Consider the following 27213-nt stretch of genomic DNA (forward strand, 5'->3'; position numbering starts at 1 on the left):
ATTAAGATGGCTCCGCTCTTGCCTCTGGGGTTTTCTTCCAAGCTGCTGATTTTCTGCAGGGTTTGAGGCTTTTGAAGTGTGGGCAAGTGCAGGCAATGACAACTGTGTCAGGACTGCAGGCAGCCAGCCAGCAACTTGACCATGTCACCTGACTTCAGAGATTTAAAGGTGAGAAATTAAGTGTCTTGGAATCGATGAACCATGAATAATTTCTGAACTTTACACCGGCCATGCTTCCAGCTGCCACAGAGCCCTCGCACATTCTGTTCCCTCTGCCTGAAATGCCTTTCCTTTCTCCCTTCTTTGCCTAGTTAACCACTCATCCTTGATCTCAGCTCCACCGTCTAGGCCCCTCGGGGATGCCTCCCTGGACCATCCTACTGAAGTCAAGTCCCTTCCCCATCAATGCACGTAGTACAGCTGGAATGTTACATTTTGAGGATGCGTGTGATTTTGGGGGTCGCTTTCTCCCCAGTGTCCCGTGCATCCCATGAGGGCAGGGACTACGTGGCTTTTTACTACATCCCAGTACCCAGCACACAGTCCCACCCAGAGCCAGTGAAGGAGAGGATGAATGGAGGCCTGGAGTGAGCAGAGGGGAGCCTGGGATGTCCCTCCCCCCCCCACGCCTGTGTGGTACGGACCCATGCTGCTGGTCTCCGCAGGGGATCTGCTTCCCTCCAAGGCCACAGTCCAACCCCCTTCTTTTACAGATGGGAAACTGAGGCTCCACGAGGTCACTTGCCCACGGCCCAGAGGTCCTGTCTCAGTTCGGTGTGATGGGGGGCAGGGGCAGGGTCAGAGGAGGGGCGCTCACTTCTGGCTGGGGTCAGAGGCGGCTGGCTGTGGGAGGCGGCACCTGACCAGGCTTCACAGGTCGGGGGCCGTTTGGGTAAATCAAGGGGAAACATCAAGGGGAAAGAGAAGATGGGCAAATTGGAAGACGCATGTGTGGACACCAGTCTTACTGCGCAAGGCCTGGAGCCCCTGCAGGAGCCCTGGAGGTGCGAGGCTGAGGAGCCCGTTTCGAGTTGGGAAAGCGAGACCCAGAGGGGCTGAGGACTCACCCGCCATTGTCTGTCGAGTGAGGAGAGCTGTGGGCCTTGCTGCTGAGTGGCCCTGACCCCACCATCCCCTGCTAAGTTCCGGGCCCTCTGGGAGATGCTGCAAGGATGCGTGTGGCGAGGTGTGGGTTAGGCAGGACTCTGGGGGTGCACAGGCCGGCCTGTACCCGGAAGGAGGAAGCAGCTCGGGGTGTCTGTGGCTGGCTCGGGATCCCCCACCCCGGGACTTCCTCTTCCTCTCAGGGCAGGTGTAGCTGCCACAGCGGGACCAACACCCTGACCCCGTCATGGATGGGGGCAAGGGGCCCAGACTCAGAGACTTCCTGAGTGGGAGCCTGGCCACCTGGGTGAGGGGGCAGGTGGGAGGGGTCTGGGGAGGGGAAGTGAGCAGCTGAGAGGGGCTGGTTTGGGGGTGGGGGGGTTGGGGGGCAGAGCTGGTGCCTGAGGGGAGGGTTGGGCTCAAGTATGGGCCTGGAACAATTCAGGCAGCTGCGGGTCCAGAAAAGGGGTCCAGAGGCATCCAGGGAATTGGTGACGAGGGGGTTGCGTGGGCTCAGGGGGCAGGACAGAGGGGCTCAGGAGTCATTCTGCCGGTAGGGTCTCCCACCCAGGCCAGCTGATCCATCTCTGCTCCAACAGGCCCTCGGACTGGCTGGGCTGGTGGGGGAGGCGGAAGAGCCAGAGGAGGAAGAGGAGGAGGAAGGAGAGAGGCCCCTTTGTCCGGAGAAGAGGTTCTTGCGTCTCAGCGATGGCGCCCTGCTCCTCCGGGTGCTGGGCATCATGTAAGGGGCATCAGCGGGGGGCCTGGGGGTGCTGGCAAAGGGGCTTGAAGGGAGGGGGCTGGGCAGTCAGCTGGAAGGAGCCTGAGGGGGTAGTGGGCGGAGCCTGGCTGAGAGGACGTGCGCAGGTCTTCGATTACCCCTCCCACCTATCGCCCCCCGTGCCCGCAGTGCCCCTACTTCCCGAGGGGACCCTCGGATGATCAGGGGCCACGGTGGTCCCGCAGCCTGGCGGGTGCGGAACCTGAACCAGCTGTGGTGCCGACTACGGGACTTCTACCAGGTGAGGGGTCGGGACGGGGGAGGCTGACCCTGGGACCCGCCTGCGGGAAGGCCGCTGTCATATCTCCTGCCCTCTCCACGCCCAGGAGGAGCTGCAGCTGCTGATCCTGTCGCCACCCCCAGACTTCCAGACGTTGGGATTTGACCCCTTCTCAGGTGCTCTCTCCCACCACCCCTTCCTGCTTCTGCCCCCTCCCCCCACCCGTTAACCCCTTATGGCTTGTGCCCTGCAGAGGAGGCGGTGGAGGAGCTGGAAGGCATCCTTCGGCTGTTGCTGGGGGCGTCAGTGCAGGTGAGGTGGGGGAGGAAGGGCTGGGTCCACCTTCAGCCCCGGAGGCGGGAGGCTTCTGCGTCAGCCACCCCGCCCTTGTCTCCCTGCAGTGTGAGCACCGTGAGCTCTTCATCCGGCACATCCAGGGCCTCAGCCTCGAGGTCCAGAGTGAGCTGGCTGCTGCCATCCAGGAGGTACGGCTCTGGACGGGCCTCCTACCTGGGGACACCCTGCCCCCCACCTTCTCAGGCTGAACTGCTCTCCCTGCCCACCCAGGTGACCCAGCCCGGGGCGGGCATGGTGCTGGCCCTGGCTGGGCCTGAGCCTGGGGAGCTGGCACCTCCGGAGCTGGAGATGCTGTCCCGGAGCCTGATGGGGACACTACTGAGACTGGCGAGGGAGCGTGATGTGGGGGCCCAGGTAGGGGTAGCAGGGGCATCGAGGACCAGGAGGAACGCGAGGACCACGGGGACCCAGATATGTAGGGGAGATGGGGTTAGGGTCCAGGTGTGGGGTTGGAGTCGAGGGTCTTGGGGCCAGCAGGGCTGCAAGAGCCAGATTCAGCTCATGGTGGTTGGGGCCAGATGTGGGGGGCATGGGATGGATTACTTCTGACTCCTGACCCTTGACCTCCCACAGCGGTTGGCTGAACTGCTGCTGGAGCGAGACTCGGCCCCCTTATTGCCTGAGGCTCCTTCTAGGACTGCCCCGGAGGGCCCGTCACACCACCTGGCCCTGCAGCTGGCCAACAGCAAGGCACAGCTGCGGCGCCTGCGGCAGGAGCTGTGAGTGCGACCCGCTGGGAAGGGGACGGGTGTGGGTGGGGGTGGGGCGGGGGGGGGAGAGGGGCAGATCAGGCCCGGAGCTGGGGGCCCAGCGCCATGGGTACGGCTGGGATCAGGCCTGGGAAGGGCTGAGGGTGGCGGAACCCAGACCCCTCCAGCGTCCCTTTCCTCCAGGGAGGAGAAGGCCGAGCTGCTGCTAGACTCCCAGGCGGAGGTGCAGGGCTTGGAGGCTGAAATTCGCAGGCTCCGCCAGGAGGTGCGCACAGATGCTCCCCGCCGCGTTCCCTAACCCTCTCTCCGCTCCTCTCCCGTCCCATCGCTTCTCCCCAACCCTAACCCCTCTGGCCCGCGGCTGGCCGTTTCCAGCCCCGCGTCGTCTGGTCCAGGCCCAGGCGCTGTCGGGACAGGCCAAGCGGGCCGAGCTGTACCGCGAGGAGGCGGAGGCGCTGCGGGAGCGGGTGGGCCGCCTGCCCCGCCTGCAGGAGGAGCTGCGGCGCTGCCGCGAGCGGCTGCAGGCGGCCGAGGCCTGCAAGGGCCAGCTAGAGGTGAGCGGGGGGCGGGGCCACGGGGGCGGGGCCTGGGGAGGGCGGGGCCTGCGGGGAGGGGCGGGACCCACTGGGGAGGGGGTGGGCCGTGAGGAGCAGCGAGCTGGGGTCCAGAAAAGATGGGATCAGGCCTTACGGAGGCCACAGTGACCGCTGGGAGAAATGGGTGAGGCGGTGTCTGGGGAAACGCTCTCTGGAGGATGGGGACGATGTGGGGAGAGGTGGGGCTGTAGGTAAGGTTAGGCCCCCGAGAGGAAGGTGGGCCAGGTGTAGGGGAGGTGGTGTCTGGAGAGAGCAACCAGCAGTAGAGCTGCTAAGCAGAGTCTAGAGAGATGCCGCCTCGAAGGGTAGTTTCTGGGAAGAAGGGGCGGAGCCTCCATAGGAGAAGGGCGGAGCCAGGTGCTAGGGAAGTGGTACCCAGAGAGACCCTGGAGAGGGAGGAGGGGCCTAGAGAGCTCCAGCGGCGCAGGGTCCCATGGTGGGGGGAGGCAGGGTCTGTGGCCCTGGCGTGCTGGGGGTCAGCATCCCAGCACGGTTCTTTGCCCCCCCACCAGGAGGAGCGGGTGCTCTCAGGGGCTCTGGAGGCCTCGAAGGCGCTGCTGGAGGAGCAGCTGGAGGCCGCTCAGGAGCGCTGTGCTCGGCTGCATGAGACTCAGCGCGAGAACCTGCTGCTGCGGACCCGGCTGGGGGAGGCCCACGTGGTGAGACTGCCAGAGAGACCCCCGGTGACCCCAGTGGTCCCCCAGGGTTCCCTAGTGATCCCTGTGACCCCAACTCCTTGTGACCTCTAGTGACCTTCTGGCCCACACACTTGGCCTGGCCGTGGTGGGGAGGGCTTGCCTGACCCTGCCCCCCCTCCAGGAGGTGGACTCTCTGCGGCATCAGGTGGACCAGCTGGCAGAGGAGAACGTGGAGCTGGAACTGGAGCTTCAGCGGAGCCTGGAGCCCCACCCAGGCTCTCCTGGGGAGGGTGAGTGGGGCCCCAGTGGAGGGGTCGGGGATGGGGGGTTGCCTGTATTGTCCTGCAGCTCTAGTGGGGGTGGCTTCTGACTTCATCCCCTTCCCCCGGCTGTCGCCCCAGCACCCCTGCCAGGAGTGACCCTCTCGCTGCATGATGAAGTGAGGGAGGCAGAGGCTGGGCGGCTGCGGACCCTGGAGCGGGAGAACCAGGAACTCCGAGGCCTGCTACGGGTGCTGCAGGGGCAGCCAAGGGGCCAGGTGAGTCCCGCCCCCTACCATCCTGGCAGGTCCTTCCTGGCATCCTCCTCTGGTTCTGACCGTCCCTCTCTTGTGCCCTCAGCCCCCCCTGCTGGAGGAGCAGAGTGAGGACTCCATGGATCCAGAGCTGGATGCTGCTCCCCAGTCTTGTCCGGGCTCAGACCACGGCCCCGAGGGCTTGGTTGGCCAGGGAGGGGATGAAGGCCCCCAGGCCTTGGACCTGGCTCCCCCGGCATCAGACTCAGCCCTCGAGGGCTTAGCCGAGTGTCCCCAGGCATCTGATTCGGACCCACTGGTGATGGAGAGGCCCCTCCAGACAGCTGCCATGGCCCCCCAGACCCCAGACTTGACGCCCCAGGAGTCAGGCCCCGCTGCAGAGACACAGGAGTACCTGGAGAAGGCTGGCTGTGGAGCTCCTCTCCAGACCCCTGCCTCTGTGGCCCCACCTCAGGGTCCAGAGATGGAAGTTCAGGCCCAGCTGTTGCTGGGAGGAGAGACTGAGGAGTTGGTGCCCGAAGCCCAGGGGCCGAGACAGGAGGGCAAGCCCGGCCCCTCGGACCCCAGCCTCTGTGTGCAGTTGGAGGAGCAGGAGACCTCAGGCCTGGGGCTGGACCTACCCCAGGAGCAAAGAGAGGCCGGAGAGCAGGAACAGAGGCTGGAGGGGACAGTTGGAGACCCAGCCCAGCCAAGACCACAGCAGAAGCAGGAAGGGGCCCCTGAGGCCCAGGCCTGGGAGGGGCCGATCCCGGAGGAGATGTTGGTCAGTCGTGTCACAGAGCAGGAGGCCCTCAAGGAGGAGGTGGTGCGGCGAAGGAGAGAGGCCGAGGCCCTGCGAGCTGAGCTGGAGGCCCAGGCCCGGAGGCTGGAGGCCCGAGGCGCGGAGGCCGCCCGCCTCTCCGAGGAGCTGGCTCGGGCGCAGAGGGCAGAGGCCGAGGCCCACCGGGAGGCGGAGGCTCAGGCCCAGGAGCAGGCCCGGCTGCGGGAGGCCGTGGAGGCGGCTGGCCGAGAGCTGGAGGCCGCCTCTCGGGAGCGTGAGGCGCTGGCCGAGGCGCTGGCCGCTGCGGGCCGCGAGCGGAGGCAGTGGGAGCGCGAGGGGCCCCGGCTGCGGGCCCGGGCCGAGGCCGCCGAGGCGCGGCTGCATGTGCTGGAGGGCGAGGGCCGCGGGCACCTGGAGGAGGCTGAGCGGGAGCGCCAGCAGAAGGAGGCTCTCCAGGAGGTACGTGGGGCTTGTGGCCGGGCCAGGAAACGGGGTTCCGGGCGGTCGCTGGGGTGTGGGTTCTTCCTTCCAGCAGCAGCCACGGAGAGCCCAGCACCGAGCTGGGCCTGGAGACGAACAGACCAAGCGCATTCCTGCCTTCCCAAGGCGGGCCTGGCCTGGGACCCGGGGCAGATGTCCCCTGCCTCGGATGGGGTGGCTGTAGGAGTAGAGAAGAGTGTGGGCATGGAGCCAGACTGCCCGGGCGCGTCTCCTGCTCTCTGACCATGCACTTGCCTCCACCCCAGAGCCTCCTTCTGGAAAATGGGAGGACTCTTCACAGCTGCCTCCGCGGGTCTTTCTGAAGACCCAGGGAGACGAAGGAGTGAAGAGCCCAGTTCGTGCTGGGCAAAGGCTCCAGACACATTGGTTATTAAGGGCCAAGTGCTGTGGGAGCCCGTGGGAGAGGGAGCTGATGCCGGGGTGGGGTTGGGGGGGCGGCTGTGGGGAGGGTTCTGAGGAGTGGTCAAGATTTCACGAGGTGGGGAAACGTACTTCATCCAGAGAGAACGGCATGTGCAAACACTTGGAGGCGCTAAAGATGCTCAGGGCCCTGAGAGGAGTGGGGGACAGGGGCTGGAGAGGTGTGCTGGGCCAGCTCTGTAAGTGTTCTGTAAGTGCACCAGGCAGGAAGGCCACCCAGGGGTGTGGGCAGACCTATGGGAGGCTGGGTTTGGGGAGGGTCACCTTGGTGTGCAGGGGAACCTGGGGCCATTCAGAGGCCGTGCCAGTGGTCCAGGTGGCAGGTGAGGCTGGCTGGGGCTGGAGCGGGGGATGGAGGAGAGAGGGCGCCTGGCACCTCCGTTATGCCTTCATTCAAGTGTGTTTATGGGCATCTCCTTGGCACCAGGCCCTGTACCAGCCTGTAGGCACTGACAGTCTGGGGTGGAGACAGCACGGTGCAGAGAGCCATGGGGTCCAGGAAGCACATTGCACTCAGGCTGAGGCATGTCAGGGAGGGCCTCCTGGAGGAGAGGAGAGGATGGCAGTGAGCCAGGAGGAGGCGCAGGCACCAGTTTGTAGGGGTGGGAGGAGGCGACGAGGCAATGGGGAGGGTTTTCTGGCCAGTGGGGCCCAGCGCTGGGGGGAGGGTGTGCTGCAGGCGAGGAATAGAATCTTCCAGCTGAGCACAGCTCCCAGTTCCATCCCTGTTGTACAGACGAGGATACTGAGGTTCAGAGAGGAGGAGAGATTTGCTTAGAGACCCTTCCCGATGGAGAGGAGGGGGAACCCACTGTTGGCTTGAGCGGGGTTAGGTGTCGTGCAGGGCAGCCCTGGGGAATGTGAGAATTGGGAGTGCCGGTAGGAGGGTAAGGCCGAGAGGCTGTCTTTGGGGTCCACTCTGTAGGATGTGACTGAGAGATGCTGTCAGGCAGACCTGGGTTATATCCCAGATCCCCTACTTTCCCAGCTGTGCGACTTGGGGCAAGTTACTTAACCTCTCTGAGTCTCGGTTTCATTACCTGTAAAACTGGAATGAAAACGACCTGCCTCACAGGAGCCTGTGATCTAAGGAGTGGAGAGAGCTTGGGGCAGCACGGGGCACTGAGCATGGGCTTAATCCGAGGAGACGGAATGCCATCAGGTGGGCAGTAGAGGGGATGGGAGGGCTGGCTGGCTGGAAGAGCCGGCTCTGAGGACAGAGAGGGGAAGAGGATGAGGACAAAGGGGAATTTCACGAGATTTCCCGGTTGGAGCAGTTCCTGCTGACTACTGGGTGTGACACAGGAGGAGGTGGCTGGCTGGGGACGTCAGGGAACCAGGGGCTGAGGGGGTTGGCCCCGTGGGCTGCGGGGAGGGCAGGAGGTGCAGCGGAGGGGACACTGAGGGCTGTGGCCAGGGCCTGGAGGGGGGCAGGGCAGGGGTCTGGCCTGGGATTCTAGTCTCTTTCATCTGCACCACCATTCTTCCTACCCTCAGCCTTGGACTCTGGTGGCTGCTGGCCCACAGGCAGCAGGGCCTCATGGGACTTGTAGTTTTTCAGCAAGGGGTGTCGGGAAGTGCAGTGACCCTGGGAGGAGGCCTGCGTGGGGTTGCTAAGCCAGGAAGATCAGATCAAAGGCTTGTCGACTTGGTTTCCAGAGGCAGGATTTAGAAGGAGGTTGGTCAGAGTTGGCCATTCCCCATGGCTTCATCCTGCCAGGGCCCCCGCACCTGAGAATGGTTTGACCTCCCGCCCTCTGGGGCCCACAGGCCAGAGGGGGCCTCCTGCCCCCTTCTATAATGGTGCGGCCCAACCGCCACAGGACACAGGCCGGCAGCATCCCAGCCCTCCCCCTCCCGGCCCCCCACTGTGGTTAGGCCTGGCCTTCACAAGTTCCTGTCCTCTGTGGCTGAGGGCGCCCCCCAGACCCACCTCCGTCGAGCCCCTCTTTCCCTCACATGACCAGTGTGGCCTCAGCATGGAGGGTGCGACCAGCTGTCGCTCAGCACGTGAGGACCCGTGGCCTCAGAGAGGTGAAGACACTTGCCCAGAGAGTGTCTCTGGCTCCTGGCCCCGGGGCCCCCCTCACACCCTGCCAGGCTCTCAGTCCACAGCTCTTTCCTATTCCCTCTGCAAGGCGACCAGGCTTTGCTCCCGTTTTACAGATGGGGGAGTAGAGGCCCAAAGGGCTAAAGATACGTGTCCAGGGTGACAGAGCAAGGACAGAAAGCGAGGTCCCCTGATTCTCAAGCCTCTGTGTCCGGCCCTCTCCTGGCCCCTGAGAGAGACTGGTGTCTGTCCTTCTGGCCCCGACCCTACTTTCCCTGCCCTTAGGAGCTGGAGAAGGCCGTGGTGCGGGGCCAGGAGCTGGGGACCCGGCTGGAGTGTCTGCAGAAAGAGCTGGAACATGCGGCTCTGGAGCGCCAGGAATTTCTGCGGGAACAAAAGTTCCAGCACGAGAGGTGGGGCTTTGCGTGAGGGGCAGAGGGGGGCAGGCAGGGGCTTGGGGAGACATGGGTGCCGAGGCTTCTCCTGGCAGGTACCAGGGCCTGGAGCAGCGGCTGGAAGCTGAGCTGCGGGCGGCCGCCACCAGCAAGGAGGAGGCGCTGATGGAACTCAAGTCGAGGGCCCTGCAGTTGGAAGAGGAGCTGTTCCAGGTGAGGCTGTCCCTGGGAGCCGTCCCAGCCCTCCCTCCATCCCACCAGCAGACATCCAGGGCTGTGTGTGCTCCCGGCCCTCCAGCGCCCCCTCTGGTCATGCCCCTCGATTCTTGGCCAGTTGCTCGCCTTGTGCCTCCCCTCGGGGCCTGTTGGAAGGAGCACTGTGCCGAGAGTCACGCTGACTCTGCCCAGACCGTGTGGTCTTCTTGGGGCCGGCTCCCTCATTCCTTAAATGGACAGAACCCGGTGGCTCTGCTCTGGGTGACTGCTGTGTCTCTCCTGCGCAGGCCCCACCACTTCCTGGTGAGCTCAGTTACTGTCGTGGGAAGTTGGTAATGGTTTCTGATGCCCCTGCTCTGTGTGGCTCAGGGCTCAGTGCTGGCGTGCGGTGGGGCCCTGTGTCAGGCCACCGCCCTCAGAGGGCTCACAGTCCACTGGGACAGAGGCAAGAAAACAGGCGACCGTAACCCAGGGTGCCGGGGCCACTGGGCACCCATAGGCTGCCTGGCTGGCACGCATGGGGTTGGCCAGAGGAGGTTTTCTGGAGAAAGCGGTGTCAAAGAACCTGGGGAGCAAAGTTGCGGGATCTTGGGGAGGGAGTGGGGTGGAGGGGTGGGCAGCGTTAAATGCTGCTGAAGGGGGAAAGGTCCACTGGTTTAGGTCCCTGTGCCCATCCCTAAGCCGCCACCACTCCCCTGAGTGACCGCCCAGGGCCTCTGCTTGCAGCTGCGCCAGGGCCCTGTGGGGCCGGGGCCCAAGGATCGTGGTGAGCCGAGGAGCGTGGAGGCCCAGAGGGGGCGGCTCATCGAGGTGGAGCGCAGCGTGAGTGCGGGAGCTCGGTGGGCATGGGCGGGGGAGGGGTGCCCCAGCAGGCTGGCCACTCCTAACCCTGCTCTCCTTCCGGGCAGAATGCAACGCTGGTGGCCGAGAAGGCGGCTCTGCAGGGGCAGCTGCAGCACCTGGAGGGGCAGCTGGGCAGCCTGCAGGGGCGGGCCCAGGAGCTGCTGCTACAGAGCCAGCGGGCGCAGGAGCACAGCAGCCGCCTGCAGGTGGGTGGTGGCCTGGGCGCCCCGTCCCTGGCCCCTTATCACTGCCCCTTGACCCCTTGGCATCATTTCCTGTCCTTTTCCCTGCCCCAGCTCCCAGCCAGCTGCCCCAACCTGTTCCTGGTCATGTGGATCGTGCCCTCTGACCCCAGCCACCCTGTTCTGCACCCCTCCTCCCCATCCCTGCCCTCTTCCGCTTGCCCCTCCCCCGACCCTGCCTCCTTCCCCTGTTCCTACCCCCTTCTCCGTCGTCTGGTCCCCACGGCTGTGCCCATTTCATCCCGTCTCCAGTCCTCTCCTGCACACCCAGCCATTAGTCCCTTCGCTTTCTCTGCCCTGTCGCAGCCCCTTCCATCCCATCCCTGCCTTGTGCCTCTTTCGCTGCCCTCCACGCCCTGGCGCCAGCACCTGCCTCCCAGACCCCCTCCCCTCTCCTTGCTGATTAGCTTCTGCCTCGGCTCCCTGCTGCCCCTACCCCAGCCCCTGCCTCCTCTGCAGCTCTCTCCTTGTCCTCTGCCCAGCCTCAGCCTTTTGCTCCCTGTCCCTTACTGCCTGTCTGGCCAGTGATTCCACCCCAGCGGCCCTGCTCGCTCCTCTGCCCAGGCCGAGAAGTCTGTCCTGGAGGTACAGGGCCAGGAGCTGCACAGGAAGCTGGGGGTGCTGGAGGAGGAGGTGCGGGCGGCCCGCCAGTCCCAGGAGGAGGCCCGAGGGCAGCAGCAGGCCCTGCTGCGGGACCACGAGGCCCTGACTCAGCTGCAGCGGCGGCAGGAGGCTGAGCTGGAAGGGCTGCTGGCCCGGCACCGCGACCTCAAGGCCAACATGCGGGCATTGGAGCTGGCCCACCGGGAGCTGCAGGGCCGGTGAGCCTCTCCTGGTACCTCCTGCCCGGGGCAGACTCCTTTGGTGGGTGTGGCCCCACCCGGGAAGCACCACCACCCAGCAGACCCACCTTCACTGCTGTGCCCACTCTGGCATGGCGGGGCCCACGCTCTTCTGGGGTGGCTCACCTTGGGGTTCCTCTGTCATCGGGAGTGCTGGGCGCCTGGCAGGCATCTTGCCTCATGGCTTTGCCCGGGGACCTATGCTTAGGAGAAGGCAGACCCCCAGGTCCAGACAGTCCGGCTGCTTGCTTGCCCCAGCCCCAGGTCCCTGCCGCTCTCTCAGCCCCTGTCCGTCCCAGGCATGAGCAGCTGCAGGCCCAGAGGGCCAACGTGGAGGCCCAGGAGCTGGCCCTGCTGGCAGAGCGTGAGCGCCTGGTGCAGGATGGGCATCGGCAGCGGGGCCTGGAGGAGGAGCTGAGAAGGCTGCAGAGTGAGCACGACAGGTACTGGCCTTGGCTCCGCCCCTCCCCTCTCATGCCGGTTCTCAGTGTTCCCCTCTGTGAAGTGGGCTGGTGGTGAGTTCGTCACTGTCCTTGTGGGGTCCTGCTGTGCCTTCTTGCCCCAGCACGGCTCCTCGGCCCTCATGAAGGGTCTAGGGGGTGAGACCTCTTGGACAGCAGCTCTCCTTTTCTCCGCAGAGCTCAGACGCTGCTGGCGGAGGTGTCACGGGAGCGAGGGGAGCTGCAGGGTGAGCGCGGGGAGCTCCGGAGCCGGCTGGCCCGGCTGGAGCTGGAGCGGGCACAGCTGGAGGTGCAGAGCCAGCGACTGCGCGAGTCCAACCAGCAGCTGGACCTGAGCGCCTGCCGGCTGACCACGCAGTGCGAGGTGTGCTGAGGGACGGGTGGGGAGCGGGGAGAGAGTGGAGGGGGCGAACCCGTTACACCCCCACCTGCCCTGCCCCCGGCCCTGACAGCTGCTGACGGAGCTGCGGAGCGCCCAGGAAGAGGAGAACCGGCAGCTGCTGGCCGAGGTGCAGGCCCTGAGCCGGGAAAACCGGGAGCTCCTGGAGCGCAGCCTGGAGAGCCGGGACCACCTGCACCGCGAGCAGCGCGAGTACCTGTGAGCGGGCTGCGGGCGGGCCCTGCCTAGCTGCTGGGAGCCGGAGGGGTCCTGAGATGCCTTTGGTTGTTCACGGGGAGATGCCAAGGGAGGTCCTGGGAAAAGGGCTGGGGCTGACCGCCCTGGGCTCAGGGCAGCGGCAGTTTATCAAGCCACACGGGAGTTGGTCAGTGTGTTAACAACCAGCTGTACCAGCGCGCACCTGCTGAAACCTCAGCCACCTCCTCCCAGCCTCATGCCGGCCTCCTCCTCCCCATCCTCCCAGGGACCAGCTCAATGCCCTGCGCCGCGAGAAGCAGAAGCTGGTGGAGAAGATCATGGACCAGTACCGCGTGCTGGAGCCGGTGCCCCTGCCCCGGACCAAGTGAGCGGCCCCTCCACCCGCCCAGGGCCCGGGACCCTCCCAACCTAGCCTTGCCCTGCCCTCAGACCCCTGGCCCAGCTCAGGTCCAGGCCCCAGCTCGGGTTGGCCTGGCCTTTGCCATCCCTGACGTGGCCCTCTCGTTCCTCCTTCCTCCCTGGCCTTACCCCTTCTTGTGCCCTCTTGCCCCCAGGAAGGGCAGCTGGCTGGCAGACAAGGTGAAGAGGCTGATGCGGCCCCGGCGGGAGGGGGGCCCCCATGGGGGGCTGCGCCTGGGGGCCGATGGGTCTGGCAGCACCGAGAGCCTGGGGGGCCCCCCAGAGCTGGAGCTCTCCGAGGGCAGGGAGGCGAATGGGACAGGTGGGTTTGGGGGGCCCGGTGACCAGGATGGCTCCTACCCCATGTCCCCTACTCCCACTTGGCATCTCCCAACACCTGTCTCTCCTTTTCTGTGTAGCTTGCATAGTGCCCCCCTTCCTGCTGTACTCCCCCCTCCCCCTAGATGCTTCCAGTAGCTCTTTGCCCTGAGTTCCTGCCATATTACCCTCGGCTGGCACCTCCCTTCTGCCTGCACGGCCACCCAGCCATCCACAGCAGTGCTGAGGACCTCAGAGAAGCAGGGGTCTTTAGTGAGAGGTCACTTATCCTAGTTAGCAGATGACGAAACCGAGGCCCAGGGAGGGGAGGCGCCTTGCCCACGGTCATACAGTGAGTGAGTGTCAGAGCCAGCACAGGGTCCAGCCTCCTGTCGTCACCTTTCTTCACCCAGACCCTCCCCCTGCCTCTGCAGCCTCCTCTCCTTGCCCCTGTGCAGCCTCCCCTGCTCTGCTGGCCCCTCCCTGTGCTGCGCTACACCCTCCCTGCCTGTACTTCCTGTAGGGTCCCCATCACTGGCACCCATGCGCCGGGCCCAGAGCTCCCTCTGCCTGCGGGACGAGACCCTGGCAGGTGGGCAGCGGCGAAAGCTCAGCTCACGATTCCCTGTGGCACGAAGCTCTGAGTCATTCAGCCCCGGGGATACCCCCCGGCAGAGGTTCCGACAGCGCCGACCAGGCCCTCTGGGGGCCCCCAGCTCCCATGGCAAAGGTGAGGGACAAGAGCCCTGCCCCCAGTACCCCCTAACTCCTTCGGGGAGGGGTGCTTCCCTCCTGTCCTCTGTGTCTCCCCACGAACCCTGCCCACCTCTGCCCTGGTCCCCGTGGCCCAGTGGCTGCCTTGTGCCTCCCCAGGACCCGGCGTGGGATGGGATGGCTCCATCGAGACCCTGGCGGAACACGAAGCAGATGCCAACCGAGAGGGTGAGTGGGGGCCTGGGAGGCAGTGGGGCCCCTGGCAGACCTCATTCTTCATTCACTCATTTGACCACGGGCCTTTACCAAGTGCCGGGCAGGGTGCGAGCTGGGGATACAGGAGGGCACATTCTGGTATGGGAGGCAGACAGTAAACAATATGCATAAAAATAATGATTATCGATCGTAGCCCTGTCCAATAGAAGTATGGTGGGGGAGCTACATGTGTGATTTAAAATTTTCTAGTAGCTTCATCACAAAAAGTAAAAAGAGAGGAAATTAATTTTAATAGTATATTTTATTTCATTTAATATGCCCGAGCTGTTGCCATTTCAACGTGTAGTTGATGTGAAAAATCACGAATGAGATATTTTATATATTTTTTTCATACTAAGTCTTTGAAGTCCAGGGGCATCTTACGCCCGAGCACGTGCGGTTCAGACCAGCCCCATCTCGCGTGCTTGGTCCCAATTTGGGGAGCGCCACCCTAGAAGCTCAGGAGGCAATAATGTTCTGGGGCAAAAAGGAGACGAGAACGAGGGAGGTCGAGAGTGCTGGGGAGGGGGTTGCGGTTTTAATCAGGGTGCTCAGGGTCTCTGCAGAGAGGAGGTGAGTTGGAACAAAGACTTGGAGCTGAGAGTTTGTCGTGTCGACGTCTCTGGGGAATGGCGTTCCAGGTGGAGGGAACAGCAGAAGCAAAGGCCTGGCATGTTCGAGGACTGGCTGGTGCTGCTGGGGGAGGAAGGGGAGAGCTGAGAGGCGGTTAGAGGGGCGGAGGGTGGGCAGAAGGGTGTGGCCTTCGGGGCGCCTGGGATGCTGGGAGGCCCCCGGGGGAGCCTGCCTGAGCTGAGCCTTTGTCTCCAGGCCTCGAGGTGCAGGAACCGGAGAAACGTCCTCTCACCCCTTCCCTCAGCCAGTGACGCCATGTGGATGGGGCGCCCGGCAGGGCAGTCTTCTCACCGCTGCAGTCTCAGCGGGGACCCCAGGCAGCCCAAGAACTTGGGGAGCCAGGGCACCCGGGGCAAGTCCTGGGACAAGGAGGCCTGGGCCCCCGGATCCTGTGCGGCGTGCACTGGGGCCCGGAGATGGAGCCGGGATGAGCTCGAGGACAGGGGACATGGCCGGCCCCCGCGAGCTGCTCCTTGCTGGGGCTCTGGCTCTGCCACGCGGCCCACGCTGAGGAGGCAGTCTCTGGGGGACCCCCCAGCTGAAGGAGGCAGGCCGGAGTGGGCAAGAGAGCCCCCTGCCCGTTCCAGGTGGGGAGTCAAGGACCATGACCTGAGGACTGTGGCCTGGGACCCTCTCTGAGCCTGAGCTGGGACTGAGGGACCTGAGAATAAAACTGGGATGCAACCGCCGGAATCTGCACTCTGCATCTGCTGGCTGCATCAGAAGCCGCGAGGCCCAGGACACGTGTGGCCTGGAGCCTGCTCTGCTGGGGCTGGGGAGGGAGGTGTCTGTGGCCGTAGGTCTCCTTGCCCTGCACGGGGCAGCAAAGGGCTTTCTTCAGGGGAGGGGACCGTGGGGTGGGGGTTCTGGTAGCCAGCAGTGGGTGGGGCCTGAGTCTGGGCTCAGCCTTTGCTTTCAAGGGGGGTCTGGGCTCCAGGATGTGGGGCACTGAGGCCCCAGAGGCCCTGCCCCCTTCCTTCCCTCCCTCTTCTCTCCTCATCCTCTCCCCCCACTCCTTTGGGGGTGAGCCCCTCCCCAGGGAGTTCCCAGCCAGGTAGGGTGTCGCCTGGAGCCAGGGGCTGTCATGGAGGGACAAGAGAGGCAGGAGGGACACAGGGTCTCTGCCCGGGGCCTCTGGGACGCCGCCCGGGAACAGGGCAATTAGGCTGGGTGGCAGGACGTGAGTCAGGGCAGCTGGGCGGCCCCCGGTTGGGCGGGCTGCCCGTCTGAGGTGAGGCAGCCTGAGCCTGAGGGTGGGCTGAGCTGGGAGGGGTGCCAGGCCAGCCTCTCCAGGGTGACCTGCAGCAGCCGCTCACCGGGTTTCCACAGCCTCCTGGGGACAACCCACGGCCCTGCCTGCCTCTCAGCCAGAGCTCCAGAGGCCGGAAGGGTGGGAATGGAACCCCCAGGCCCCGGCTTGGCCAGCAGCTGAAAGCTCCCTCCCGGGCCTTCAGCCTGGGGGCTCTGATGGCCGCCCCACCCTGCTTGGTGGCTCCTGTCAGGGAGGGGGATGAGGCTCTGGAGGCCAGCCAGGGTCTCCCGGCCTGACCCCTGTGTGGCTCTGGCACCCCTTTTTGAGGCCTACTCCAGGCTCTGTGCTAGCACCATGCTAGGCTTGGGGACAGCAGGGCACAGAACCAGGTGGGGTGTGTGGCTCTGGGCGGGCTGTGCCGGTTGGCTGGGACCTGCGGTGCTTTTACAGGTCGGCTAAAAATCGACTGTCCCTCCCTGCTCTAGGGCGGGCTGTGCCGCAGCCCCCCTCGCAGCGCCCCCTGCAGGCGCTCCCTGGTAGGGGAGCCCGGGGACAGAGCTTGGTGCTGCGCGCGGGAGCCCCAGGCCCTCCCCTGCAAAGGCAAGTCCACGCCGAGTGGGAGGTGCTGGACCAGGGCGGCCGTGAGACCCTCAGATCCCCTCCCCTATTTGCGGCGGTCAAGGACTGATCAAGAACGAGGCGACAGGACAGTGATTTTTATGAAATCCCTCTCTCTAGCTGGTGGCTGAGAACTGGACAGAGATGGTTGGCGGCCCTTAAGGCTGGCCCCCGGGGCAAGGGGTGGGGGTGGGGAGGGCTCCAAAGCGCCTGGGTGGGCCCCTCCCGCCTTGGGGCACAGGCTGGAGTGTCTCACCACTGGCTTCAGCAGGCACCCTGGGGCAGACACCTGGCTGGGGGGTGTACGCCCAGCAGAGGCTCCCAACCGGTGTCCGCAGGTCCCCAGGAGGGTCGCGTGGGGTCCCGGAGTGCGCAGTCCTGACACTCGCCCCGTGCGCCTGCGGGAGCCAGGGTCTCCTCCGCCCGCCCACCCATCCACCCGCAGCCCGGCGCTGTCACGTTCCAGCCGCCTGACTCAGGCCGCGGGGCGGGGAGCCGGGAGGTGGCGCCGGCGCCCGCCTCGGCCCCGGAGGCGGCACCAGGAAGCGCCCGCCCCGGCCGGAGCCGCCATGTAACCGGCGCCGCCCGGAGCCGAGTCTCGCTGGCCCCAGCGACCTGCCCGCCATGGGGGACGAGGACGAGGACGAGGGCTGCGCGGTGGAGCTGCGGATCACGGAAGGTGGGGCAGGGGCGGCCGGAGGTGCGGGGCGGAGGGATGGCTACCCGGGCCAGGCCAGGAGGGGTCCGTGCACTGGCTGGGCTCATTCACCCCCTGTGCTCACAGCCAACCTGACCGGGCACGAGGAGAAGGTGAGCGTGGACAACTTCGAGCTGCTCAAGGTGCTGGGCACGGGAGGTGAGGACCCCCACTGGGCAGGTGTCCCAGGAACGGTGCCCTGGGCCTCCCGCCTGCACCCCCGCCTGGGCCTGGGCCAGGCCACCAGCAATGCCCCCAACCCTTTCCCGGCACAGTCCGCCTGGCCTGCCCCACCCTGCCCTGACAGGGTGTGCATGCCCACTCCTGGGGCCGGTCCACGTTGACATCGCTCCTCCCCGCACCATCCTCCCGGACTTGCCAACACGGATTTGCCAACACCCTGGTGCGGGGGGGTGGGGGGGGCAGTGGGGGGTTTGCAGCCCTCCCGAGTGACCTGCACAGCTCCTCCCCTTGCGCCGATATGAGAGCCCTCTCCCCCACTTTGCAAACTCTCCAGCTCGGGTTTGCACATCCCTCCGCTGCCCGCATGTACCTCTGCCTCCCTTCCTGGGATCTGCATCTTCTCGCATCTTTCTGATCTGCCAGAGGTTTGCACACGCAAACCACCCCCCCAGCCCCAGGGCTGCAGGGCTCCTGGAGTTGCATGCCCCCCCAGTCTACTTTGCACATCCCCTCCCTGGTTTGCTCGAGCACCCTCCAGGGGCGTGCACCCCCTCTTCTTAGAGGGCTCTGCCAGCTTTTGGCACCTCTGCCTCTCACCCCGGCTCCTTCCCCCGATTTGCACACCCTCCTGGGTTGCCAGCACTCCCACCCCCACCAGTCTGCACCACCCTCCTGCTCACGGCCTGCCCTGCGCTCACTCACTGCTCCCACAGCCTACGGGAAGGTGTTCCTGGTGCGGAAGGCGGGCGGGCACGACGCGGGGAAGCTGTATGCCATGAAGGTGCTGCGCAAGGCGGCGCTGGTGCAGCGCGCCAAGACGCAGGAGCACACGCGCACCGAGCGCTCGGTGCTGGAGCTGGTGCGCCAGGCGCCCTTCCTGGTCACGCTGCACTACGCCTTCCAGACTGATGCCAAGCTGCACCTCATTCTGGGTAAGGGCGGCCCATGCTAACCTTGGGGGTCATGGAGGCGGGGGGCGCCCCATGGAGGCTGCTTCTTAACCTCCACGCCCCCCCCCCCAGACTACGTGAATGGCGGCGAGATGTTCACGCACCTCTACCAGCGCCAGCACTTCAAGGAGGCCGAGGTGCGCGTGTACGGGGGTGAGATCGTGCTGGCCCTGGAACACCTGCACAAGGTGGGTGGGGACCTGGCCGCCTGGCTGCGACCAGAGGGTCTGGGTCTCGGCCCTCAGACATGGCAGCCTCAGGTCTCTCTGTCCCTGGGCCTCCGGGGGTGGGGGGCTGGCCTCAGTGAGGACAGGAGTTGCTTCCTAGACCTCCTGGAAGGAAGGTGGGGTCCCCTGCCCTGTGGCTCCCCGTAGGGGCTTTCCTCGAACAGGGAACTCTGGGCTGCCTCCTGGGGCCACGTCCACAGCACTTCCTCAAATGGAAACCTCATGCCTCGGCTCCCCAGGCCTTGAAATGGGGCTGTGCACACAGGCTTGCCTCTCTGGGACCTTGGGGCCTGTTCCCAGGGGGCCTCCCTGTGGGGTTCTCCTTCCTCGATTTAACATCTTAAATGGGCTTTCCTAGCGAGTGGCCCAGTTCTGCCCAGGGCCCACTCCTGGGCTGGAGATCCCCTTCTCCCGGGGCGGGGGGTCCCCTTCTCCCGAGAGGGACCCGGTGCAGGGACACGAGCTGGAGGAGCTGAGGGTGGCGGGGGAGGAAGCCTCAGCGGCCCTCTTGCTCCTGCCAGCTGGGCATCATCTACCGAGATCTGAAGCTGGAGAACGTGCTGCTGGACTCCGACGGCCACATCGTCCTCACGGACTTCGGGCTGAGCAAGGAGTTCCTGACGGAGGAGGTGAGTGAGGGGCGGTCTCTTGGCCAACGACGCCCCGTCCCAGGCTTCTCCGTCCTGTCTCCTCTGGCTCCGTGCCTGGCCCTGCGTGTCTCGGAGGTCGATCGATCCAGGCCCGGCCTTCAGGAAGTCCCCCTGCTCCAGCCCTCACAAGTCCAACGAGTCCTACTCGGAGCCTTGGGGGCTGCTGGGTGTCCAAACGGGTCCTCTCGTCCTCCCAGAAAGAGCGAACCTTCTCCTTCTGTGGCACCATCGAGTACATGGCCCCCGAAATCATCCGCAGCAAGTCGGGGCACGGCAAGGTGAGTGGGCAGGGGGCAGGGGAGGGGGGGTGGGGTGGGGTGGGGTGGGGCGGCCGCAGGCCCTCACCCCGGCTCTGCCCGGCAGGCCGTAGACTGGTGGAGCCTTGGCATCTTGCTCTTCGAGCTGCTGACGGGGGCCTCGCCATTCACGCTGGAGGGCGAGAGGAACACGCAGGCTGAGGTGTCCCGGTGAGCGGGGCTGGACGCGGAGGGTGGCCGGGGGACCTGGGCAGGGCTGGGGGGGGGCTCACTGCCCCTGACGCCCCCCCAATCCCCCCAGACGGATCCTGAAGTGCTCCCCTCCCTTCCCCCCCCGGATCGGGCCCGTGGCGCAGGACCTGCTGCAGCGGCTACTTTGCAAGGACCCCAAGAAGCGTCTGGGCGCGGGGCCCCAGGGGGCACAGGAAGTCAAGAACCACCCGTTCTTCCAGGTGAGGCTCCTGACTCGCCCCCACATCCCTCCACACACACCTGGGCTGGACTGCTGCTCTGCTGAGGGGCACCGGGGTGGGGTGGCTCCGAGACTGGCCAATTCCACTTGACTTAGAAACCCCCCCAGGTGAAGGAAGCTCGTCTTCTCATCCATCTCTCTTGAAACCCAGAAGCTGTGCTTGTCGGGGAGAGAATTCCAGGCTCATTGACTGTCAGGGCTGGCAGGGACCTGAGAATGGGTTTGCCAGTGCTTTCATTGGACAGGTTCAGAGAAGGGAGGTGACCCACTCAGGATGGCACAGTAAGTGGGGTAGAGCTGGGAACAGACCCCAGGTCTCCTGTCGGCCCAAATCAGCACTAAAAGCCACACTTCTGGCTCTTAGGGTTCACCCAGGTGTTTTATTCTTTGTCCCCGTTGAGTCTGTGTGCCTGTCATTCAGATGGACAGTCGATCAGCCACGTGGGTTCTGTTCACTTAAGAGCACACACAGTAGGAATGCCGTGTCCAGAGAGTTCCGTGTCCTTGTGAGAACTTGCTGGCTCGGGCACCAGACGTGGCCAGTATTGCTGCCTAGCAGGACCCTGTAAGAGTGAACACCTACTATGTGTCAGCCCTGTGATTCGAGTTCTTTCATGTCACCCTCAGAACCATCCTGATTATTATCTTCATCTTTACAGAGGAGGAAACTGAGGTTCAGAGAGGTTAAGTAATTTGCCCAAGGTTGCCCAGCCAGGAAGTGATGGAGCTCAGATTCAAAGCCAGGTCTGGGCGACTTCAAGGCCCACGCTCTTAACCACTGCGTGCTGTTTACACGTGGGCATCGGATTTGCCGCCTGTCTGACATCGTGACAAAAACGCCCATTTAGGGTCATTTATTGTGGGCCAGGCACTCGTTTCCTCTGCTACGAGTGCCCTCTCCTGGAACCTTCCCAGCAAATACCCCCCTGGAAGGGCCCTCAGAGATGCCTTCTCAGGCAGGATCTATGTCTCTGCAGCAAACATGTCCCTTTGTGGGGGGAGGTGAGCAGTGTCACTTTCCTTAAGTGAATTCCACCCTGAGGGCATGCTGGGCCCTGGGCATGGGGAGCAGGTTGACCAGTAGTCTTACTGGAGAGGCCCCCCCCCCCCCAGCCCCGCCCAAGGTCTTTGAGGCCTGACACTCGGAAGGTACCCCCCTCAAAGAGACAGTCTCTTTGATGACAGCAATGCTGAAGTCCCTGGTGTCAGAACCCAGGCCTTCAAGTCTAGGTCAGGCTTCTTGGCTGCAAGCGACAAAAAGGCCAACTCAGAATGGCGATACCCACGGAATAGAGTTTGGCTGCTAACAGAGATCAGAATGAACAGTGGTCTAAACAAGATGGAGGTTTCTTTATTTCTTTCTCACATAAAAGAAGTCCAGAGGTTGGCAGGCCAGGGCTGCTGTGATGTTTTCATGAATCCAAGCTCCTTTTTTCTTTTTTAATGCTCCTCCATTCTTAGCATGGAGCCTCCATCCCCATGGTTGCCTCATGGTCCAAGATGACTGCTGGAGCTCTTGCCATCGAGGCTGCTGTCCAGGCAGGAAGCAGGAAGAAGGAGGGGAAGGGGAAAAAGAGCACTTGCCAACTGTTCACCCTCCTCTTGAGGCTCTTTTCCCGGATTCCTATCTCACAGTTTTTGCTTACAAGTTATTGGTCACCCATAACTGCAAGGAAGTTTGTAAAATAGTCTTTTAGTTGTGTACATTGCTTCCTGGCATACAGTTGGGGTTATGCTACTAAGGAAGACTAAGGGAGAATGGTACTAAAGGAGAATGCATGTTGGGCAGGCAGTGAACAGGCTCTCCCACACTAGCTTAAACATAAAAAGGCATGTTTTAGCTCCTGTAAGTGAAAAGTCCAAGGAAATGTGGTCTGACTTCAGGCAAGGCTGCATCCAGGTGCAGAATCAATGTCATGTAGGAATTTCCTTGTCTCTTAGTTCTGCTTTTCTGCACAGGGATTTCATCATTAGACCCTGAGCAGTTCCAGGCCAGTGTCCTCCCAGATTTAAGTCACCTAGGATAAGTAGATTTGTTTGTTTTGCGTGCCGATTCTATTAAAAGTCTCAGGATTGACTGAGTGTGGAGGAGGAAAATAAGGATTGTGTTATCAGAGGCGGGGAAATAGAAGCTGGGGAGGCAGGAAGAACACCTTGCCACCCCAAATGCCAGAGAGACCCTTGCCTCCCTGAGGAGCTGCCCAGTGAAGGTGGCCTGAGCAGAGAGGGGTCCCCACTTGCTGCCCTTTGGTCCCCCATTTCTCATCCCTTTTTCCAGGGCCTGGACTGGGCTGCTTTGGCCGCCAGGAAGATCCCAGCCCCATTCCGACCCCAGATCCGCTCAGAGCTGGATGTGGGCAACTTCGCAGAGGAATTTACTAGGCTGGAGCCTGTCTACTCACCCCCTGGCAGCCCCCCGCCTGGGGACCCTCGCATCTTCCAGGTGAGTGAGAGCTCATGGGACCCCAGATGCAGGCAGGCAGGATGCTGCCAGCCTCGGCCTGGCTGAGCACGGGCACTGCATTGGCCCTGTGTCCTCATCAGGACTCAGCATCTCCCCCAGACCATTCCATTCGTGGGGTACCCAGAGCTACTGGTTCTGGAGACCACCATGGCAGGACACATCTTTAAATTTCATCTTAATTTTCCTTCTAGTCCGTCATATCTCTTTATTGTTATATTACCATATTGTTTTAAATTATTCACTTGCTTAAGTGGACAACTAGGAAGAGATGCCCTGTCTCTATCATGGCTGTGCATGCCCTTGGCACACCACATCACATTCCTGGAGGCACAGGACCCCCCCCCCCCCCAGTTTTGGAAGCTTAGGCCTGTTGGACAAGTCCAAACTCCTTTGCTCGGCCTTCAAGGCCCTGCAGGATGTGGTCCTGGCTCAGCGCCCTAGCCTCAGCGCTCACTATTGCCCCCCTTGGTGTTCCAGCAGCACTGAACTGCTCAGAGCTTCCAGAACACACCTCTGTACCTTTGCACACGCAGTTCCCTCCACCTGGAGGGTGCTCCCTACAGCTGCCCACCTGGCAAGCTCCCGCTCATCTTTCAAGCCGTTTGTTGTCCAGCGCTGCCCCTGTGTGACATCCTCCCTGCTCCCCTGGCCCTGGGTGCCCTCTCCTTGATCGCCCCTCCACCCACAGTCTCACAGTCCTAACGAGAAAGTTCTTTCTTGTGACTTGGTTACTTTCATTCATTCATTTAATGATTCAAAAACATGTGTGAGTGCCAGGCACTGGTCTGGGCACCAGCGATGATTAACTTTGGTTTCTCCTTACCTTTCCTCAGTAGCCCCCCGGCAGAGGAGGCCAAAGTTTGATTTGACAGGAAGGAATAAAGATGTTTTGTCCTCAGTGGGGAGAGGTGAATTCTCATAAGCTAGGTGTGTGATGCCAGGCCACCGTCCTTTCGTGCATTTGGCGCATCATTTTCTGGGCTACTCCATTGTGTCAGATGATGTCCTTGGCATTTGGGGGGGAGTCACTGTGATGAGAAAGGTGGCGTCACAGACTGGCGGGGGGACAGACACGGCCCCAAGTGATCACAGAGCAAGGTGGAATAAAATGTCCACATATGCCGTGTGCACCAGGATGCCAAAGCGACACCCCCAGTGCCCCTTATTCCCAGTCCCCGGATTCCGTGCCCCCCGTCCTCGCGGCCAGGTCTGGGCCTTCCAGGGACTCCAACCCGTACCTGCAGCCCCCGATGCGCATGCGCCCCTTACCGCCCCCTCTCCGTAGGGATACTCCTTCGTGGCGCCGTCCATCCTGTTTGACCACAACAACGCAGTGATGACCGACGTGCTCGAAGCATCTGGCGCTGGAGACCGGCCAGGCCGGGCAGCGGTGGCCAGGAGCGCCATGATGCAGGTGAGTTTGGCCAGCGTGGGGAGAAGTTGGCTGGGGGGTCGGGGGTCTGGGCCCAGGGACTCCAGACCTGGCTCCTCCGTGCGCCTGCGGTGTGACTTTGGTGAGGTCTGGAGCATCTATGAGGTGGGGCGTGGCGCGGCCGCAAGGCTCTCAGGTAGGACCTCTGACGCTCCCCCTTTGCCCCCAGGACTCGCCCTTCTTCCAGCAGTACGAGCTGGACCTGCGGGAGCCCGCGCTGGGCCAGGGCAGCTTCTCCGTGTGTCGCCGCTGCCGCCAGCGCCAGAGCGGCCAGGAGTTTGCGGTCAAGATCCTCAGCCGCAGGTGGGCGGGCCCGGGGTGGGCGGGGCCGGCGGAGCAGAGTCGGGGGGCGGGGCCGGAGGGGAGCCGTCCTGACCCCGCCTGTCCCGCCCCCCAGGCTAGAGGCGAACACGCAGCGCGAAGTGGCCGCCTTGCGGCTGTGCCAATCGCACCCCAACGTGGTGAAGCTGCACGAGGTGCATCACGACCAGGTGACGCCTTCCGGGCCGGGGCGGAGCGCGGGGACGCAGGAGGCTGCCCGCGGAGGGCGTGACGGGGGTGGATAGGAGGCGGGGCCCGAAGGCGCGTGGGAGGGGCCTGAGGATCGGGTGTGGGGGCTCGAGGGGATCCTGAGAGGCCAGGGAGGTGGGATTTGAGGGGAGGAGGGCCCGAGGGCGGCAAGGCGGAGCTGAGGATGGCCAAGGGGACGGAATTTGAGGAGGGCGTGCAGTGGCGGGGATAGAATTTACGGGGGTGGGGTTTTAAGGTGGCCAGCGGGGCGGGTGGCCTGGAAGGCGGTGGGGGTAGAACCTGACGCGGGGCCTAAAAGCAGTTCTTGGGGTCGGGGCTCGGACACGGGCGGGGCCTGAGCTGGGGGTGGGGCTTGGTCGTGGCCGCGGGGCGGGGCCTCACTGGTGGGCGGGGCCCGGCCGGGGTCGGTGGCTGGTGACCGTGGCCCGCGCGCCGCCCGCAGCTGCACACGTACCTGGTCCTGGAGCTGCTGCGGGGCGGGGAGCTGCTGGAGCACATCCGCAAGAAGCGGCACTTCAGCGAGTCCGAGGCGAGCCAGATCCTGCGCAGCCTCGTGTCGGCCGTGAGCTTCATGCACGAGGAGGCGGGCGTGGTGCACCGCGACCTCAAGCCCGAGGTGGGCGCAGGGCCTCGGCGGCCGGGGAGGGCTGCGGCGCGCAGGGCCCGGCTCTCACGGCCACCCCGCTGTCCTCACAGAACATCCTGTACGCCGACGACACGCCCGGAGCCCCGGTGAAGATCATCGACTTCGGGTTCGCGCGCCTGCGCCCGCAGAGCCCCGCGGGGCCCATGCAGACGCCTTGTTTCACGCTGCAGTACGCGGCCCCCGAGCTGCTGGCCCGGCAGGGCTACGACGAGTCCTGCGACCTCTGGAGCCTCGGCGTCATTCTGGTATGGGACGGGGCCCTGGAGGACGGTGCAAGGTCGCCCGAGCCTGGGGTCAGAGGTCTTCCTGATGCGGGGCAACAGGGACTCCCGAGGCAGGGGACAGGGCTCATCTTGTTGGGGGTGGCAGGGTTTGGTCTGAGGCTGGGGTCCGAGGTCGTCCTAATACAGAGGCAGCGTCGCTCTGGTACTGGGGGCTGGGCATCCGAGTATTAGGGGTCGGAGGTCAGGGTTCATCACGCATGGGCCTGAGGAGTTACCCTCGCGGAGAGGGTGAATGGTCCTGTGGGTGGGCTGAGAGGTCAGGCTCCTGGCCTCCCTTGGCCCCGCCGCCCGGGCCGGTCTCACTTTTCTCCCCACCCCCCAGTACATGATGCTGTCGGGGCAGGTCCCCTTCCAGGGGGCCTCAGGCCAGGGCGGGCAGAGCCAGGCGGCCGAGATCATGTGCAAGATCCGCGAGGGGCGCTTCTCCCTTGACGGGGAGGCCTGGCAGGGCGTGTCCGAGGAGGCCAAGGAGCTGGTCCGAGGTGCGGAGCCGGAGGTCACAGATGATGGTTGGGTAGGGGGAGGCCATGGGGTCATGGTGGGGCAGCGATCGTCACTGGACCAGGTGTCCTGGTTGGGGGACTCGCTGGGGAGGTGAGCGGGGCTGTTAGGATCTCTCTGCCGTGCAGCCTCCACGCACGGCCCCTCCCCAACACTCCCTCGCCCCGCCTCCAGGGCTCCTGACTGTGGACCCCGCCAAGCGGCTGAAGCTCGAGGGGCTGCGGGACAGCTCGTGGCTGCAGGACGGCAGCGCGCGCTCCTCGCCCCCGCTCCGGACGCCGGATGTGCTGGAGTCCTCGGGGCCGGCCGTGCGCTCGGGGCTCAACGCCACCTTCATGGTGAGGGGCGGGGCCTGTGGGAGGGGGTGGAGCGAGCCTGGGAGGCGGGGTCTCCGGGAGCCCAGAGAGGTGAGGCCTCTGACCTTCCCGGAGACTGGAGGCCGGGGACCTGTTGGCCTTGACCTAGTGGGATGGGAGGGAGGGTCTGGGATGGGGACCAAAGCTCGGATCTGGAGGTCGAGGCTGGGCGTGGGGACTCACCCCCTCCCTTCCGACAGGCGTTCAACCGGGGCAAGCGCGAGGGCTTCTTCCTGAAGAGCGTGGAGAACGCGCCGCTCGCCAAGCGGCGGAAACAGAAGCTGCGGAGCGCCGCCGCCTCCCGCCGCGTGTCCCCCGCGCCCGCCGCCCCGGGCCGGGCCCCCGCCGCCAAGGGCGCCCCCCGCCGAGCCAACGGTCCCCTGCCCCCCTCCTAGCCCCCGCCACTAGGACCCCCGTCCCCCATGGGGGCTGTGACCTGGGAGCCTCGGGCAGCGGGCAGCGGCCGCCTCATCCCCAGGGATCGCCCTCCCCTCCCCTCCCCACCCGCTCCCAGACAGAGCAGAAATATTTTTATAAGCAGAGAATTTTTTATGTCTTACCAGATAGAGTTAGAGATGCAGGGAGGGAGGGGGCCTGCTGGGAAGTTGGGCGTGGGGGGGCCTCTGCCAAGTCGCTGCCGCATCTGGTGGACGGCTCTCCTCCCAGGGCCTGCTCCTGCAGGGAAGGGCTCCTCCCCAATTTCTAAGCACTGAGTTGCCACGGGAGAAACTGGGACCTCTCCCCCGCCCTCCCCTGAGGCCCTGCTCTTGGGAGGGGGCACCCCTCAAGCTGTCACTTTATGGGCTGTCTGTGCAATTACGTCCACCAAAGACCTGTGTTGGGGGGTTCAGGGAGAGGCCCTGGGGCACCCCCTGAAGCATTTCTGCCTCACTTTATGTCACCTGCTTCTCCCCTATTGGGGCTAAGGAAGGAGGTAGGCGACCCCCCAAAAGGGGAGGCCCCCTTCTCACCCACCCCCTCCCCTTGGCACAGCTGCCCCTGGCTGGGGGAGGGGCCTGGGGGGGCTGGGCTGGGCGTCCACGGTCACTGCCTCAGCCCATCCAGGCTGTGCCTTTGACTTTAAAATAAAAGTCCAGCCAGTGCC

At 64.4% G+C, this 27213-nt stretch overlaps 2 protein-coding genes and 2 long non-coding RNA genes across 8 annotated transcripts; 2 read left to right on the top strand and 2 right to left on the bottom strand.

Moving 5' to 3' along the window:
- Positions 1-1259: 1259 nt before the first annotated feature.
- Positions 1260-15281, top strand: CCDC88B (coiled-coil domain containing 88B). Of its 4 annotated transcripts, none has more exons than XM_023654312.2 (27): positions 1261-1411; positions 1704-1846; positions 2015-2126; positions 2212-2281; positions 2359-2417; positions 2507-2590; positions 2673-2816; positions 3036-3181; positions 3356-3437; positions 3568-3726; positions 4281-4427; positions 4588-4696; positions 4808-4944; positions 5027-6160; positions 8958-9085; positions 9163-9280; positions 10010-10105; positions 10192-10332; positions 10933-11189; positions 11510-11653; positions 11849-12035; positions 12124-12269; positions 12535-12633; positions 12824-12990; positions 13510-13716; positions 13860-13928; positions 14784-15281. In XM_023654312.2, exons 1-27 carry the CDS (start codon positions 1352-1354, stop codon positions 14837-14839), a joined length of 4401 nt encoding a protein of 1466 aa, XP_023510080.2. In that variant the 5' UTR covers positions 1261-1351; the 3' UTR covers positions 14840-15281. The 4 variants fall into 4 exon arrangements, 3 of the variants coding, with proteins under 3 accessions (XP_023510080.2, XP_023510078.2, XP_023510083.2); XM_023654310.2 differs by having other exon boundaries at positions 12824-12848; XR_011424094.1 differs by lacking the exon at positions 12824-12990 and having other exon boundaries at positions 1260-1411.
- LOC138916744 (uncharacterized) lies at positions 14199-16935 on the bottom strand. Its single transcript, XR_011424097.1, has 2 exons — positions 16715-16935; positions 14199-14651 (listed from the first exon to the last, which is right to left on the bottom strand). It is a non-coding gene; the product is annotated as an uncharacterized lncRNA (long non-coding RNA).
- Positions 16365-27212, top strand: RPS6KA4 (ribosomal protein S6 kinase A4). Of its 2 annotated transcripts, none has more exons than XM_070230170.1 (18): positions 16365-16440; positions 16797-17137; positions 17243-17268; positions 18052-18270; positions 18361-18476; positions 19037-19144; positions 19363-19443; positions 19529-19632; positions 19724-19874; positions 22173-22337; positions 23644-23772; positions 23960-24093; positions 24188-24281; positions 24764-24937; positions 25018-25212; positions 25574-25733; positions 25927-26090; positions 26309-27212. In XM_070230170.1, exons 4-18 carry the CDS (start codon positions 18114-18116, stop codon positions 26501-26503), a joined length of 2127 nt encoding a protein of 708 aa, XP_070086271.1. In that variant the 5' UTR covers positions 16365-16440; positions 16797-17137; positions 17243-17268; positions 18052-18113; the 3' UTR covers positions 26504-27212. The 2 variants fall into 2 exon arrangements, with proteins under 2 accessions (XP_070086271.1, XP_070086270.1); XM_070230169.1 differs by having other exon boundaries at positions 16389-16440; positions 17243-17314.
- On the bottom strand, positions 21230-23768 carry LOC111775961 (uncharacterized). Its single transcript, XR_011424096.1, has 3 exons — positions 23628-23768; positions 23182-23386; positions 21230-21425 (listed from the first exon to the last, which is right to left on the bottom strand). It is a non-coding gene; the product is annotated as an uncharacterized lncRNA (long non-coding RNA).
- Position 27213: the final 1 nt, after the last annotated feature.

Source organism: Equus caballus, chromosome 12, assembly GCF_041296265.1.
Source record: "Equus caballus isolate H_3958 breed thoroughbred chromosome 12, TB-T2T, whole genome shotgun sequence".
In the NCBI taxonomy this organism is placed as follows: Eukaryota; Metazoa; Chordata; class Mammalia; order Perissodactyla; family Equidae; genus Equus; species Equus caballus.